This window comes from Harpegnathos saltator, unplaced genomic scaffold (assembly GCF_003227715.2).
Source record: "Harpegnathos saltator strain DR-91 unplaced genomic scaffold, Hsal_v8.6 scaffold206, whole genome shotgun sequence".
Lineage (NCBI taxonomy): Eukaryota > Metazoa > Arthropoda > Insecta > Hymenoptera > Formicidae > Harpegnathos > Harpegnathos saltator.
The window spans coordinates 39,920-56,466 of NW_020229991.1; the positions used below are offsets into that span (position 1 = coordinate 39,920).

General features: G+C 43.4%; 2 protein-coding genes across 4 annotated transcripts; one reads left to right on the forward strand and one right to left on the reverse strand.

Moving 5' to 3' along the window:
• Positions 1 to 8,422: 8,422 nt before the first annotated feature.
• Positions 8,423 to 10,540, forward strand: LOC112588389 (uncharacterized). Its single transcript, XM_025298117.1, has 3 exons — positions 8,423 to 8,775; positions 9,148 to 9,226; positions 9,314 to 10,540. Exons 1-3 carry the CDS (start codon positions 8,651 to 8,653, stop codon positions 10,538 to 10,540), a joined length of 1,431 nt encoding a protein of 476 aa, XP_025153902.1. The 5' UTR covers positions 8,423 to 8,650.
• A 3,767-nt stretch (positions 10,541 to 14,307) lies between these two features.
• Positions 14,308 to 16,469, reverse strand: LOC105191305 (uncharacterized). 3 transcript variants are annotated; one of them, XM_025298122.1, is made up of 5 exons: positions 16,368 to 16,469; positions 15,677 to 15,957; positions 15,276 to 15,429; positions 14,884 to 15,037; positions 14,308 to 14,800 (listed from the first exon to the last, which is right to left on the reverse strand). In XM_025298122.1, exons 3-5 carry the CDS (start codon positions 15,422 to 15,424, stop codon positions 14,324 to 14,326), a joined length of 780 nt encoding a protein of 259 aa, XP_025153907.1. In that variant the 5' UTR covers positions 15,425 to 15,429; positions 15,677 to 15,957; positions 16,368 to 16,469; the 3' UTR covers positions 14,308 to 14,323. The 3 variants fall into 3 exon arrangements, with proteins under 3 accessions (XP_025153907.1, XP_025153906.1, XP_025153905.1); XM_025298121.1 differs by lacking the exon at positions 15,677 to 15,957 and having other exon boundaries at positions 16,164 to 16,469; XM_025298120.1 differs by lacking the exon at positions 16,368 to 16,469 and having other exon boundaries at positions 15,677 to 16,112.
• Between the last annotated feature and the right edge of the window lie 78 nt (positions 16,470 to 16,547).

The following is a 16,547-nucleotide window of genomic DNA, read 5'->3' on the forward strand; positions in this document are numbered from 1 at the left end:
AGCGCTGTCGACCGCAGCGATCTGTGTTATCGCTGCGGTACCCCCGGCCACCGCGCCAAAGGTTGCGAAAGGGCGGCGAACTGCCCCGTCTGCGCGGAGGCGGGCAGGCCCTCCGGTCATAAGATCGGAGGGCCTGCTTGCGGCCCACCCCCGGGGAAGAAATGGAAAAAGAAGAAGAAGGGAGGAGGACTGGGAGGAGCTGGAGGCACAAAGAGGGCGGGAGCCCGGAGTGCCGCCGACACGCCGGTTCAGCCGTCACCACTGGTGCAACCAAGGGAGGGGAGTGAGTCCCCTACCCCAGAGAGGGACCCAGAGGAGGAGAAGAACACCGGGGAAACCCCGGAGCCTATCCTGATGAAGGATCAGGAGAACCGACCGACCAGCGGACTCGATTGGGAACCGGAGGCACCAGAAGGATGGAAGGAGCCATCCTTAGCGCCAAGAAGGAAGAGGAAGGAAAGGGAGAAACAGGATCCTCTGACGGAGGAAGCCGAGGTGGAAGACACCAAGGTAAGGAGGGTGGAGCCGAAGGATCCACCCCCACCAACTGTAGATGAAGGGGAGATGCGGGGAACGCCACCCCCATCTCCCCAGGTTGCCGACTCCTCTTCGTACTCCCGAGAGAAGGAATCCGCACAGGTAGGGACCCCCCGCCACTCCGTGGAGGCATCCGTTGAAAAGGCCGCCACGGCCGAAGTCCCCCCCGGGGAATCTGAGACGGCTTTACCGTCCAAAGATTCCCAGGGGGAACTGAAGTAGGCAGCCCGGAGGAGGCGTGAACGGCATGGCCTTCACGTCACTCCGGGTCCTACAGGCTAACGTCGGCCGCGGCGCCCAGGCTCAAGACCTCTGTACGCAGAGGATGAAAGAGCTGAGTGCCGGGCTGGCGGTGGTCACCGAGCCGCTTTGGATCCCGGTTCGGAGTCCGAACTAGTTCGGAGGTCCGGACGGCTCGGTGGCCTTGATGGCAGACACTGCGACGGGGGCCCCACCCTACACATTCAGGGAATCGGGGCCCTCGTACGTGGCAGTCGACTGGGGGCCCATTACTGTGGTGGGGATTTATCTTCCCCACCGCAGAAATAGGGCCGGTCTCGGTCGTCCCACCCCGATCAAGGCGGTCCTGGACAGGGTCGGGGAGTTGGTGCGAAGATGCCATCCCCGACCAGTCATAGTTGCCGGGGACTTCAACGCCCACTCGGATGGGTGGGGTTGCGGTCCCTGGCAGCTGGACCGCCGGGGGGACACCGTGATCGGCTGGGCGGCGGGACTGAGCCTCATTCTTATGAATGAAGGCTCAGAGAGCACCTGCGTGCAGCCGGGGGGGGGGTGGAGCCTCGGTCATTGATTTGACCTGGGCGACCCCCTCGGCCGCGGGGTACTTCCACGAATGGAAGGTGGAGGCGGAGGGGGAGACACTGTCTGATCACAGACACATAGTGTGGACCCTCCGCCTCCCCAAACCCCAGCAGGTGCTCATCCGTCGCTCCGGAGAGAGGGAATTCCCTCTCCCCAAAAGATGGGCCCTTAGTCGGCTGGACGCGGATAGGTTTCGGGCGGCTGTCCTTGCGGCACCCTGGCACCTGGGGGAGGTGCCGGAGGGGCGGGACCCCGGCCCCTGCAAAGGGGCCGAGGAAATAGTGGGCATCGTGGCGTCGTGTTGCGACATCGCGATGCCCCGATCCCGCCCCCGTTCTCGCCGGGCCACGTATTAGTGGAGTAGGGAGCTCAGTGAGCTCCGGGCTTCCGCCATAGCAGCTAGAAGGCTGCTGATGGACCCGGCGGGACGGTGGGGATGTCGCGGGGACAAAAAGGGACTACTTCCGAACGAGGAAGTCCCTAAAAGCCGCCATCGCCGAGGCAAAGCAAGCGGCCTGGGAGCAACTGGTGAGCTCCCTGGACGACGATCCGTGGGGGCGCCCTTACAAAAGGATGACCGGGAAGGTTCGCCCTTGGGTGCCCCCACCGACCGAGCAGTTGGACCACCAGGCCTTCGGAGGGCTCCTGGATGCCCTCTTCCCGAGGGCAGAAGGGGGCCCACCCGTGATCCCCCCCCAGAGATGGGAGAGGGAGATTGGGACGAGGGTCTGGAGGTCAGTCCAGAGGAGCTCGCTGGGGCCAGGAAGAGGCTCGGGGCCAAGGGCAAAGCCCCGACGGAATTCCTGGCCGCGCCTGGGTCCTTGTACTCGGCGAGGGAAACCTGTTCGCGGCCACGCGCAGGTTACTGAGCGGATGCCTCAGGGAGGGGGTATTCCCCCCAGAGTGGAGGAGGGCCAAGTTGGTCCTCCTCCCCAAGGAGGGCAAAGCACCCGGTAGTGCGTCGGTCTACAGGCCGATATGCCTGCTGGACGAGGCGGGCAAGTTGTTCGAGCGCATCATTGCCAACCGCCTCGTCTGGCACCTGTCCTCGGAGGGGCCGAACCTCCACGACCGCCAGTTTGTGTTCAGGCCCGGGAGATCAACGCTGTCCAGTGTCTCCGGGGCCTGACCCAGGCGGTCGTGGAGAGGGACGGCGGGGTTTTGCTGGCCGTTTCCTTAGATATAAGGAATGCCTTCAACACCCTGCCGTGGCCGGAGATTGGGCGGGCGCTCGTGCATCACGGCGTGCCCGCCTATCTCCGGCGTATCCTCTCGGCTTACTTCGGGGACAGGGACCTCGCCTTCCCAGTGGAGGGCGGGGTCCAGGGCCGGCGCACCATGGAGCGCGGTGTTCCGCAGGGGTTCGTCCTGGGCCCCCTGCTATGGAACATCGCGTTCGACCGGGTGCTGAGAACTCCGCTCCCCCCGGGCTGCCACGTCATCTGCTACGCAGATGACACTTTAGTGGTGGCCGGGGGGGAGAACTGGGGGGAAGCCCGCCTCCGCGCGGAGGCGGCACTGGTATCGGTGGTGGGCACCGTAAAGGACCTGGGCCTTTCGGTGGCGCCCCAGAAGACCGAGGCCGTACACTTTTACGGCCGAGGTCGAGGGGCGCCTCCGGAAACCCAGGTCCTTGTGGATGGCGTCCACGTCCGCGTCGGGCCGACGATCAAATATCTCGGCCTGACGGTGGACAGCCGTTGGAGTTTCGGGCCCCACTTTGGGAACCTGGCCCCCCGGGTGCGCAAGGCGGGTCTGGTGGTTGCCAGTCTGATGCGCGCTCAGGGGGGCCCGGGTTGGATGGCATGCCGCCTGTACGTCACGGCCGTGCTCTCGATTGCCTTTTACGGGGCGCCCATATGGGCGCCTAGCCTCTTGGTCTGTCGGAGGGGAAAACGCTCCCTCCGGCAGGCCTTGAGGCCGGTGTTAATAAGGGCGTTTCGGGGATATCGGACTGTGTCGTACATGGCGGTGACCACTCTGGCCGGCATCCCTCCCGTGGAGCTCCTTGCCGATAAGAGATCCGTTCTCTATTGGCGAGTGAAGGAGCTCCGCGCGGAGGGGACGCTAAGGGCCAGGGATATGAAGGGCCTGAAACTCCAGGCCAGAGACCGGACCCTTCGGAAATGGAAGGACGAGTTGTCCGACCCGAGGGTGTCCGGTCCCAGGACGGCCCCTGCTTGTCTGAGGTGACGGGCAGGAGGGGACGTGGAATGTCATTCCATCTGGTGCAGATGCTGACCGGGCATGGTTGCTTCGGTCGGTATCTGCACCAGATAAGAAAGGAGCTCACCACTCGGTGCCACGACTGCCCCGTTCTCGAGGACACGGCGCATCACACCTTGTCCGCATGCTCGGCATGGGACGAGGAGCGCCGTGTCCTCGAGGGGGCGGTGAAGTACCGAAGGGGGAACTCTCGCTCCCGCACATGGTCAAGGCCATGTGCGGGAGCGAGGAAGTGTGGGACGCAGCGGCCTCTTTCTGTCAGGAGGTAATCTCGCAGGAGGCTGCGGAGTGGAGACGCCGAACAGGAGTGCGTCGCAGGAGGCGACGCACCGGTCGGCGATCCCCGGGAGGAAGGGTCGGCAGCGGACCCGAGGTGGCGTCGGCCGAGGATGACTCGCCCGTCGATAGCGACGGGTCGGGGACTCCTCGGCCGCCTCGGGCCCGGCACCGTCCGGGTGGGGGGGACTAGGTTTCCCTGGTCGCCCCCGCGCGGTCGGATAAGCAGGGAAAAGGGGGGGCGGTGTCCCGGTTGGGGCCGGGCCCGCTCCCCCAAACCCCCTCTTTTTTTAAGGGGGGAAGGGTAAAGGAGGGAGGGTGGATATCCCCCTCCTCCTAATAGGTGTGACCAGAAGGCCAACCGGTGGGGCAACTCACCGGGGACCGCGCCTTGGACTCCCTTAGTGGGACAGGGTGCGGTACATTGATGGCGTGGGGCTCCCGGAGAGCCCTGGGGCCGGGGGGCTGGGGAGGGAATGCGGGAGCAGTTCCCCCATCTCCCCACCCAACGGCCCGACAGGTAGATATCCCGCAGGGGTTTTAGTCGGTAAGAGTCCGACATAACCCCCTCCCCCCCAAGGGGAGGGGGTATCCATGATGGATTTCCCCTGCGTCACCAAAAAAAAAAGGTAATTGGAGCTCTACTGTTCTGGAGCTACCAGGAAATCTGAGGATATAATGGAGCTGGATTATTAGACCTGCCTGAAGGATTCTTAAAACTAAAACCTATTCTGGAGCGTCAGCTATAACAAGGTGGCCTAGCTTGGGGCTCGACAATGCGCGGAGCTGCCAAGACAAGGGCTCAATGATGCGTGGAGCTTCCAGATCCTAAGTCTACTTCCTGCAAGGAGGAGCTCTCCCGTGGGGAGCTACCGATAGGTAATTCGCACGGACATTCTGGGGCTCATCTGCGGTGGAGCTACCAAGGATTCATGGAAGTTTGAAGTGATTTAATGAAAATGGAACCTATTCTTAATTGAACAATATTCAATAGCTACAATTTTATCATTAAATCTGGTGTAATGCGATTTTATATAAATATTGTGCGCGTTAGTGTGTCAAAATGGTGTATTAAATTTTGAATTACTGAACGTTTACGATATCTTTCTATTGTCTCAACTAGGTTGACTGAATGCCTGTCACAACTCGAATAACCATTACGCTGTTTATCCGTAATGCAAAGTTTTATTAGGTGCACAACTAAGTTCCCGCTGTTTTTCAAGAGATGGCTCCAGTAGTAAGTGTTGGTCGATTGTGACATAACCAAAACGTCATGAACCAAGCTTAGACATATGGTAAACAAACCGCTTTGACACATTAGTGATTTTGTTTTTGCGTCATATACTTTTGGTTGTGTGAAAATGTCTGATTTTGTGCCAAATAATCGTCATTTGCGGGAAGTGTTGCTTTTCTTCTTTCATTCGAAGAAAACGGCGGCTGAAGCGCATCGAGAACTCCAAAAAGTTTACGGAGATGCTGCTCTAAGTGAAACAACGTGCCGTGATTGGTTCCGTCGCTTCAAAGACGGTGATTTCGATGTTGACGACCGTTCGCGTGAAGGAAGGCCAAAAACCTTCGAAGACGCTGAATTGGAGGCATTGCTCGATGAGGATCCGTGCCAAACGCAAAAAGAGCTTGCTTCAGCATTAGGAGTTACCCGCCAAGCCATTTCCAAACGATTGCATGCGTTGGGAATGATTCAAAAACAAGGAACTTGGGTTCCTTATGATTTGAAGCCAAGAGACGTTGAGCGTCGTTTTTCGCCTGTGAACAACTGCTCCAGTGGCAAAAAAAGAAGGGTTTTCTTCATCGCATCGTTACGGGTGATGAAAAATGGATTCATTACAGCAACCCAAAGAGAACAAAATCATGGGGACTGCCCGGTCATGCTTCTACATCGTCGGCTCGGCCGAATATTCACGCTGCGAAGGTTTTGCTGTGTATTTGGTGGGACCAGGGCGGTGTTATTTATTACGAGCTGTTGAAATCGAACGAAACCATCACTGGTGAACGGTATCGAACTCAATTGATGCGATTGAGCCGAGCACTGCGCGAAAAGCGGCCACAATACGAGCAGAGGCACGAAAAAGTGATTCTACAGCATGACAACGCTCGGCCTCACGTTGCCAAACCCGTTAAAACCTACTTAGAAACGTTCAAATGGGAAGTCCTACTCCACCCGCTATATTCCCCAGATATTGCGCCGTCCGATTATTATTTGTTCCGTTCGATGGCACATGGTCTGGCTAATCAGCAGTTCCGCTCATATGAAGACATCTCAAATGGCTTGATTCGTGGATAGCCTCAAACGATTAACGATGGCGGCTTAGAATGGTTGCACATGAGAGTACGTGAAGGCAAGTCCTGGGGCGTGATACCGGAGTCTTATAATGTTGTTCAAAAATGACTGCTTAGTAGAGTTTCTCAAGTTCGACTGGTTTCTTAGCTTGCCCGTAACCGGCCCTCTAGGCTCCCCGAGATCGACTGACTCGTCGGGCTCTCCAGGATCAACTCGTTGGCTCTGGAGAGTAGCTATGGTGTGGGAAAGGCCGTGGTGGGGATTAAAAGTGGGAACGGATGTTTGGAAGTGATCGTAACTGCCTTCAGTGTATTTGTCCTTCACGTATTCTCTTACATATAATTTTCACGCTCCGCGCATATTTATATTATCGATCGAGAGTTCTTAGAAATAGTGTTTACAAGAAGTACTTTATTTTAGGCTTATTTATCATGCGATGCGCCGTTACGGCTATTTGTTAATAAGTAAAATTTTACTTTGGATTGATTGGTTAATGGATTTTTGTAATTTTCAGGGTTTGGCGGGGCCCTATTGAGGACAGTATTTATTTGGTCTTAAATGACATCATTGGTGTTAGATGATTGTTAACTTAATTTTTGTAAGTAGGATTTTTCAATCATGGTGCTTTTCCCGATAGTTCTTTTCAAGATCTTTCTAAAATAATATAGTAATGTTGCTTTGATTAAGTATTTTTCGAATTATATGTATAAAATTGCAAAAGTCGCGCTATTGTTCAAGACGGTATTTTGCCAAGTCGGTTATGTGAGCTAGTGTAATGAATTTATTTCTATGAGTAGTGGAGGGTGTATTTTCTCTGATAAGACAGAATAATAAGGAAAAAAGAAGAAAAGAAAAGAGAAAAAGGGAAGAGGAAAAATTAAAATTTAATAAAAATGAAAACAATTAAAGAAAAATTAATTAAGGTTTCGATGAATTTAATTGAGATTAGGGAAGGTTAATAAAGGTTAACAAAAGTTAATAAATGGAAGAAAATTATTTAACTAATCTCGCCTATAACAGATGATTCTTATAGTTCCGATATATTAGTATTTCATAGAGAAGTATAATTGTATGTGTTGTGTTGTGTCTTGGTTTTATAATTAATTTGTTATAATTTTTTGCAATTAATTTTTATAGGTGGTTTAATGATTTCTCTTGCGCGTATTTGATTCTCTGGGCAATACGGAATATAGTGATAAAATTGTAAATTCTGTCTTGACTGGTTAAGTGGTTATTTATTCAATAATTAGTCTGTGTGTAATTTTAGGCAAATCGTGAGGTATGAGCAAATTTTGGGTTCTAAGAAAAAGTTTTTAGTGACAAAGGAACACTCTAGACTTATTATAATTGTTATGAATAATGACATTGAATTTTTAAACAATAACGGAATATATTAATTTTATCCTTTAGTAATTATGTTCAAGTGTTTTTATTGTAATATGGGTCTGCGGCGATTTAATTGTTATTTGCCCGATTTTTTAAATAAACGAATTAAAATATTGTATTAAACTAATTTTTAATCGTGGGGGTACCATATTGAAAGTGTCCGATACATTTTTAGCGATAGTGAAAATCCAAAATTATTTTACAAAATTAGTTTGTTTATGCACAATTTTGTAATTTTCGTGTATTTGGGGTTGCGTTAATGTTGTTTCTGAAGGTTTGAATAGTAGCAAAATAGTTATTTCCCTATTTTAATCAATTTAGTAATTATGACATTATTGATAATTATTTACGTATTAGTGTATATCGGTAATGTGTGGATTGCATATGTTATTAATTTTATCGTAGTTTTTTCACGATCTAGTACCATTTAATGAGTTTTGTCCAAATGGCTTCCGCCATTTCGTGTGTCCTAGTTCTATATAGGAATGTGTGTTCGAAGGGTAGTGCATCCAGTTAATATATATAGGTTTATGCCTGTCGGTCTCCATTTTGTACAGATTTCCTGTCAGCTGTCAGCAGGGTTGGATAATATACGCGGCAAGGAGGTATTATACACAATTCTGCGCATAATACGCATAAAATGCAGAAAACGCGCAGAATACGCAGAAAACATGCAGAAAACGCAGAAAACGCAGAAAACCCATGTGATGCCCATTCTAAGGGCGAATTCACACCTTGGAAGAAAAGCGGAAAGCAGAAAGGCAGCAGTCAATGGGTGCGTTCAACGAACTCAATAATTGCACAACAGTTGAGGAATTCGTCGACGTAATTAGTCTAGATTTCGAGATCTAAAAGTAAGGACCAATAATCGCTAATTGTTCACTGAACGCTTTTTTCGCTGAACGCGCCCAATCAGAACTCGCGCTGGTTTCTGCTTTCTTTTACTATATTACCAGCGCGAGTTCTAATTGGCTGCTGCCTTTCTGCTTTCCGCTTTTCTGCCAAAATGTGAATCCGCCCTAACTCTACAATCCTATTTACCGCGCGTGAATTAGATTCATTACCATATCCAGATATCATCTGGATATAAAAAGAAATTAAAAAATGGGAGACAGCGAAGAACTATATTCCCAATTTCATGTTTTTCATGATCATGGGCAAATGTTTGTGCTTTGTCTCATATGCCAAACGGTTATAAAAAGTGATGATGAGAGGTTACAGAAGCATAGGTTTGTATATATCCTGTATATAATTATATTATATTTAAAATTGTATTATATTTTTATTGTAGGGGAGACCGGGGCTGGTTGATACAATTTTTTCCTGCGATTGTTTTACACGAAACTAACAAATGGAATACAAAAACATGTAGCCTGAAATAACTTACTGCAACATCACCGCAATGTTTTTGCGAAAATACTATATTTTTATGCACTATTATCTTTTGTCGTTTTGCAGTAATGTTAAATATAACAACGTGCCCCGTGTATCATTTAATCCCGGTCTCCCCTATTTTTACATTTCAAAACAATATTTGAATCATCTCTTATGTTTAGTTATACTTAAACTAAAAAATATAAATGAAATATTTTAACTTTCAGGATGGTTTGTAATGATAATAAACAAGCAAATAATAATAAGGCTAAAAAACGGAAAGTCACCAAGAGCAATACAACTAATGTAAGTCAACTCATGTATTTCAAATTAGGCTTTAACTACAATCTAAATATTAAATTTCAAATGAAATATGTTTATGTCTTTTTGTAGATGCACTCATCATTCAACGATACAGCCCAGACTGCGTCGGATAATGTGCAAAAATCTTCTAACGACGGCCTCAATACTATTGACGAAGCATTGGCCAAATTTTTTTTCGGTTGTAATATATCGTTTTTTGTCGTAGAACCGGTACATTTTAAAAATTTTATATCTATTTTAAATCCGACTTATAAACTGCCGACAAGGAAGACTTTATCTACAAGTATCTTGGATAAATTTCATACAAAGATGATTGCCGCTAGAAAAGAGTCTTTGAAGAATACAGAATCTGTACTTTTAATCGATGGCTGGAAAAATTCCTCTGCCAATACAAAAAATATTGTTTGCGTTTTATACAATGCGAGCAAAAAGCAACAAGTTTTTCTAGAGTCCTACGACATTTCTGGCCTCCAAGAAACTGCAATAGCTTTAAAAAAGGTAGTTAACGAAGTAACTGAACTAGCTATGGACTTGTATGGCACGACTATATACGCTGTTGTTTCTGATAATGTCTCGTCAATGATTGCCATGGGAAAGTCTATTGACTTATGGCATACCACTTGCAATAGTCACAGTGCCAATCTTTTAGCTAAATTTTTAGTACAGAAGAGCTTCGCAATTAAAGTTAATGCTTTATTAAAAGAATTTAAAAATCCGAATTTAGAAGTCGAACTAATAAAGAGGGGTGGATCAAAAATTGTTTTAGCATATGAAACACGCTGGTGTAGTCATCGTGATTCGTTCAAATGTGCATTGAAAAATTTAGATATTATGCGAACAGTCGTACAAGAGAAGCAAATAAAGTTTAACAACGAAAGTGATGCATTGCTTCAGAGTTCAGAATTTGAAACAAATCTACAGGATTATATTTTGATATTCGATCCAGTTTGTGAATTGGTAAACAAATGTCAAAGATCATCATCGAATATTGCTGATGCAGTTGAGTATTGGCTAACGCTAAATCTTTCTACTGATAATGATAATTATAACACACTTCTAGAAGCTCGCATACAAAAAGCGACAAAACCCATTTGTTTTGCAGCTAACTTCTTACATCCAATGTATCAAGGCCAAAGATTATCATATGATCAACGTGAATGGTCAATTAATTTTATTAAAGTACATTCAAATGAAATAAGTGTAAAAGAATTAGAAACATTCCAGGCTAAAACAGGATTTTTTGAAAAAATATTTACTAAGAATATAAAAGATCCACATATATTTTGGTCTACATAAAAAAACCATGTCCCTCATTTATCTAAACTGGCAATTAAATTATTCGACATACCAGCATCAACCGCAGAATTAGAACGTTTGTTTTCATATTGGGGATACGTACACTCAGAGATAAGAAATCGGTTGACAGCAAAACGTTCCAAAGCTTTAGTTGATATATACTACACATTAAGATTTGAAGATAATTGTGACTTTAATGCATTTATTATTTAAGTATATGGCTAAGAATCAACTTGGCTTATCACAACCGAATGTATACTTTTTTTATTTCTTTTATTTAAACATTCTTTAGTAATATGTAAAATTCATCCTTAAAATTTCCATGCAAGTAATTATTTTACTGGTTATAGAAGTCTTTCTTAAAAAACTGGAAACAATTCTGTATAACCATTTAGATGGTAAATAAAGAATGTGAACGTTTTTATGATCTTTGATCTTTAAATATAGAACTTATATGTAAAAAATATTTATAATGATAGGTATATGACATTAATAGATTCCAGGATTATAAAAGAATTATATTTTAAGTTATAATTGTATTCGTATATTTTACTAAAATATACATTCTTTTGGTGATAACGGTTTATAAACAAGCAAGTAATAATTATTTCGTAAAATTAAAATTAATTATAATTATTATTAATTAAAAATATTATAGCAATATTTTTGGTTTGATGATCTGCACGTCAGTTCCAGAATTATATATAAATTATATGATATAATACTTCAAAATAATAAAATCGCATCTAATATCTGCTACGTAACATATATTGCTTAAGAAATATGATAACCCTTAAATTTTATGGATCATAGACTTTTAATACAGCTACAGACTATTAAGAGAGAGCTTAAGTGATTTCACAAAAATTTGGATTTATTTTTTGATATCTGATCCACAAACACCGAAAAATAATGGCTGTGAAAAATATAGTTCTTTGTATATAATTCGAACTATTTCAATTAATTTGGCAGGTATTGAACAAAATCTCAGGCACGAGGAGCTTTTTGTATTTGATTCACACCGCGTCCGGCGTCCGACATACGACGATCCGATATCCAGTAGAAAACTTAACATTTTAGGATTACTAGCTAGTAACAGTATTTTCTCTAGAAAACAAATTCTCTTATTGGATATCGGATATCGTATGTCGGACGCCGGACGCGGTGTGAATCCTCCGATTAATATATAATAATTAATAATCCTGTAATTCGATTTTTTTGTGAAACGTACTTTAGTACCCCCTTAATATACATTCCAATACTTTTATTTGATTTTATATCGCCTGTAAATCTTTTCTATAAACTCTTTTCTTTCTAAACAAAATATAATCATTTCGTCCCATAAAAATATTGGGAGCTTCAAAAATCTTCAATATTCTTTGGTAACTTATTTATATGTTAAAAATGTGTAATACTTTATTATACTTCGTATAAACTGTGAAATAAAAAACAAAAAACGTTGACCTGTTGTAGGATATTAATTTTTAGAGTATGATACAGTTCATTAACTTTCTTTGATTGTCCTTCATCAAAATTGATGCTACAGTTTGAAATTGGTAGCAACATTTGATTCGTGAAAGGTGGAATACTCAATAAGTTTAACGCAATATCTTGCAGCAGCGATTGCTTATTTGCAAAATTAGGCCAAAATAAAATAGGATTATCAGTAATTTTGATTAATTTCTTAAAATATTCCGAATTTCCAGCATATTCTGTGAATACTCGCAAACTTTCTTCTCCTGTAATATTGTCACAAATGAATTCTCTAATTTGTGTCATATATTTATCGTTATAATTAAGTAATGCACGTCCCTTATACTTCGGATGAAGAAAATGTGCTGTTGCAAAAAGAGGCGTCATAAAATTTTTAATCTTGAGATCAATAATAACTTTATACTCTTCTCTTTCAGTTTTATTATATAGTTGTATCCACTTTTCAACCATATCAGCAATTGTTGATTCGGGATTTTCAAGTTGTTCGGTTAGTTCGTATATTGTGATTGAAAATTTCAAAAATTGCGTCAGTTGTGCTCTAAAATCATTATCGAATAACAATTGCACATCTTCTGAAAAATGATAATCGTTCTCATCTGATCTTATCTGACGCATAAACTTGTAATTCGATGAACATGTTGTAATTAAGTTGTGGTTTGTATCCCAATCGTTATCACTAAAACCAATATTTTTGGTTCCATCTCGCAAAATCAAATCCGTCTGAATGTCTGGTCTTTCAAATTGTTCTTGTAAGAGCTTTACTTTATTGATAAATGTAGTATCAGTAAGTGCTTCTTTTAATGAATTTATACTTACGATGGTCCGATAAGTACTTAGCCTACAAAACAAAAACGAAAATTTTGGAAAAGTGGCGATTTATTTCTCAACATAGTCTCCTTTTAGCTCGATGCACTTGACCCAGCGATGCTCCAACTTCTTTAACTCATCTGAAAAATACGTTTTCTCGAGGTCTGCAAAGTAGGCCTCCGTGGCGGCGATGACCTCCTCATTTGACTCAAATTTCTGCCCGGCGAGTGACTTTTTCAAGTTTGGAAACAAAAAGAAGTCGCACGGGGCCAAATCTGGAGAATACGGTGGATGGGGCAGCAGTTCGTAGCCCAATTCGACCAATTTGACCGTGGCGAGGGCGGAGGTGTGAGCCGGTGCGTTGTCATGGTGGAAGAGCACTTTTTTCTTCGCCAAATGGGGCCGTTTTTTCTGCAATTCAGCGTCGAATCGACCCAATAATTCGGCATAGTACAGCCCTGTGACCGTTTTGCCCTTCACCAGGTAGTCGATGTAGATCACACCTTGTGAATCCCAGAAAACGGTGGCCATCACCTTTCCGGCTGATAGGATAGTCTTCGTTTTCTTCGGAGCACGTTCGCCGGGTGAAGTCCACTGTTTCGACTGTTCCTTGGTCTCTGGTGTGTACCAGTGGATCCATGTTTCGTCGACGGTCACGAAACGACGCAGAAACTCCTTCGGATTGCGCTTAAACAGCGTCAAACACTGCTCTAAAGTGGTCTCACGGTTGCGCTTGTTGTCCGGAGTGAGCAAACGCGGCACCCATCGCGCCGACAGCTTTCTCATGCCCAAAATTTCATGCAGGATATGACCCACGCGGTCTCTTGAGATGCCTACTGTCTCAGCTATCTCGCGCACCTTCAATCGGCGGTCTGCCAATACAAGATCGTGGATTTTTGTTATGTTATCCTTCGTGGTAGCCGTTTTCGGGACACCTGGACGTGGCTCATCAAAAACCGACGTGCGACCACGTTGAAACTCGTTAAACCAATTTTTGACGGTCGCCATCGAAGGAGAAGAGTCACCGTACACAGCATCCAAGCGCTCTTTGATTTCGCTGCGCGATTTCCCTTCCAAAAGCAAGAATCGAATCACCGACCGATATTGCTCTTTTTCCATTTTTCTAAAATCCGCGGACACGCCCGCTTCCACACGCGGTCAAAACAAAACTACGAGTCTGATTCGGCTGAAATTTCGACAGTAGCCGTCTACGAGAATGTACTACACGATAGTAAATTTCTCTTGCGATAGTGGCGCCATCGGGCGGTGAAGCTAAGTACTTATCGGACCGTCCTCGTATAAGATTACTTTTTATGTACCAGAACTTCGGGTTAAGATTTTTATCTTCAATATAAAAGCAATCAAAGTCGGAAACCACTGCAAATATTGGATTTTGATTTTTTCCATTTACTTTTTCTACAGAAGTATAAATAAAATCAAACATCTTTTCTTGAATATTTTCGGAGGTTTCATTCACGTCGATTATGTCAACAAATGTATACTTCGCATTCGTATTACCGGTTTATGAAAGATTATACTAATGAAACTTGGCTTATTATTTAAGCAATTGCGGTTTCGAGTTATTAATAATATTCCTGTATTTTTGTTAGATAATTGTGTTAGAATCCATTTATCGTAAACTCGATTTAACCAAATAGAATTCAGTACCTCAGTAGAGGGTAAAATATAGGCCGGTCGCAATACTTTAGTAAAATTTTGAAAAAACGGATTGTTTACCGTATTGAATGGTAAGTTACTTGATAATAACCATTCGGTTAAAGATTCATCAATTTTCAATTTATCTTTTTTCAAAACTTTGTCTAGAAAATTTTCAATTTTTGTACTCTTCTTAGGTTTCTTTGACACTACTGCAGAGAATTTAGGTTGAACATCTTTTGCTGGCAAAATCTGATTGGTGTCTATCGAATGTAGCACATCAGATGTAGCACTTTCTGCGATCTATAAAACAGTTTAAAGATTTTTTATTAGTATTTGTAATATATGTTGTTTCGACATATTTGACTAAGTATATATAGCAATACCAATATACATTTGCCCGCAACAACATCATATTCGCCTAATAATTTCTTATTGCCTAATAATTCATCTTCATTTTTACCATCGATGCTGCTATAACTTCTTTTTTTCCCAAGATCATTTTCATTAATGTCATTGCTGTTCGTTGAACACTTTACTCTATATAAAAGTAACACAGTGCTATTTAAAATGCTATTCAATAAATGCACTAAAATATCTTAAGCAGTTAGATTATTATTATGAAAAGAAAACAAGAGAAAAGATACCTATTGAATTTATTCTGTATAACTTAAAGTTTTGATTTATGTCAAGATTTATTAGTGTTTCTGTGCCATAACAGTTCACAATATGGTAATTTATTAATAAATAATGGAATTACTTTGACTATTGTACGTACCGATGAGTTTTCAGGCGTTTTACTGCAGTAGTGCACAACCTTGTATTGCATAATTTGCAAATTACAAAATATTTTCCATTTTCTCTGACCCTGATAAATTTACCTTCAATATAATAATCATGAGAAGGTGTTCCTCCTGTATTTGACATTTTCACTAAAAAATAATAACAAACATGCTGTTTTTTTACAGAATTTTAACAGAGTTATTATATTAATATTATATATTAACAGAGAATTTAACAAAGAGAACAGTGCACTCAGAATTTGTCCAAGTTATTGCGGAACGAATTTCGCTCTGAGAACTCATCATGCAAAATTTAGTCGGAACGGTATCAATTTTGACACTAAATAATTTATTTCTCAGGATCTAGATAAGATAATTGGCTCATTCTTTCACGTACATGTCAGGTTTTAAGCGTTCTTTCTGAAAATTTAATTAGTTTTGTCCCCAGTTACTCAGGGAAAATTTCAGCTTAAAAAAGTGACATTCATTGGGTTTGTCGCAACTGTTTCAACATGAAATCTGTACAAGTCTGTAACTTTCGGACTATTTGCTCTACATTAATGATTGTAGGCTCATTAGTTTCGGTTTTTCGTCTACTTGTAGAATTTCTAAGTAGGAATTAGGCCTGACGCTTGGAACATCCTGCACTATACTATAATTGTTGGATTTTTCTTGTCGCTGAGACAATAAGGTTATATATTAGCTTTAGCGTGGTTCCACCGTGTCAGTACATCGGCTTTTTCTTTTTGGAAAACGCGGGAATTACTTATATTAATCTTGTTTGTTACAGAGAATGAACGGGTTGCCGTATTGCACCTAAATATATATATGTATATTTGTATATTATTCTAAATATGTATTTTGTATTCCTTTTTAAAATATACCCAGTGAGCAAAATTAGTGCAAATTGAGCGCAAATTGGCAGCAAGTTCGATCAAAACTTGATGCCAAAACCGTAGCCAACTGTGTCCACTTTAGGCTTGTGTTTTGACATCAAGGCTTGGTGTCGGGTAACTTGTAACAAATTTGCAGCAAAAACCGCGCAAGTTTTGTAGCGCATAACTTTGCACCAAATAGGCACCAAATACCGAGCAACACTTGTGCACAAGACACGAGAACAAATTGGCAGCAAATCCGCAGCAAGCCTTGCACTCAATCAGCTGATCGAGATGGTGGCGACGTGCGTTGGGTTTTAAATCGTTTCTAACTTATAATATATTCTGAAATTTTGATTGAAATTTTTCATTTAAAAAGAGAAAGGTGAATAT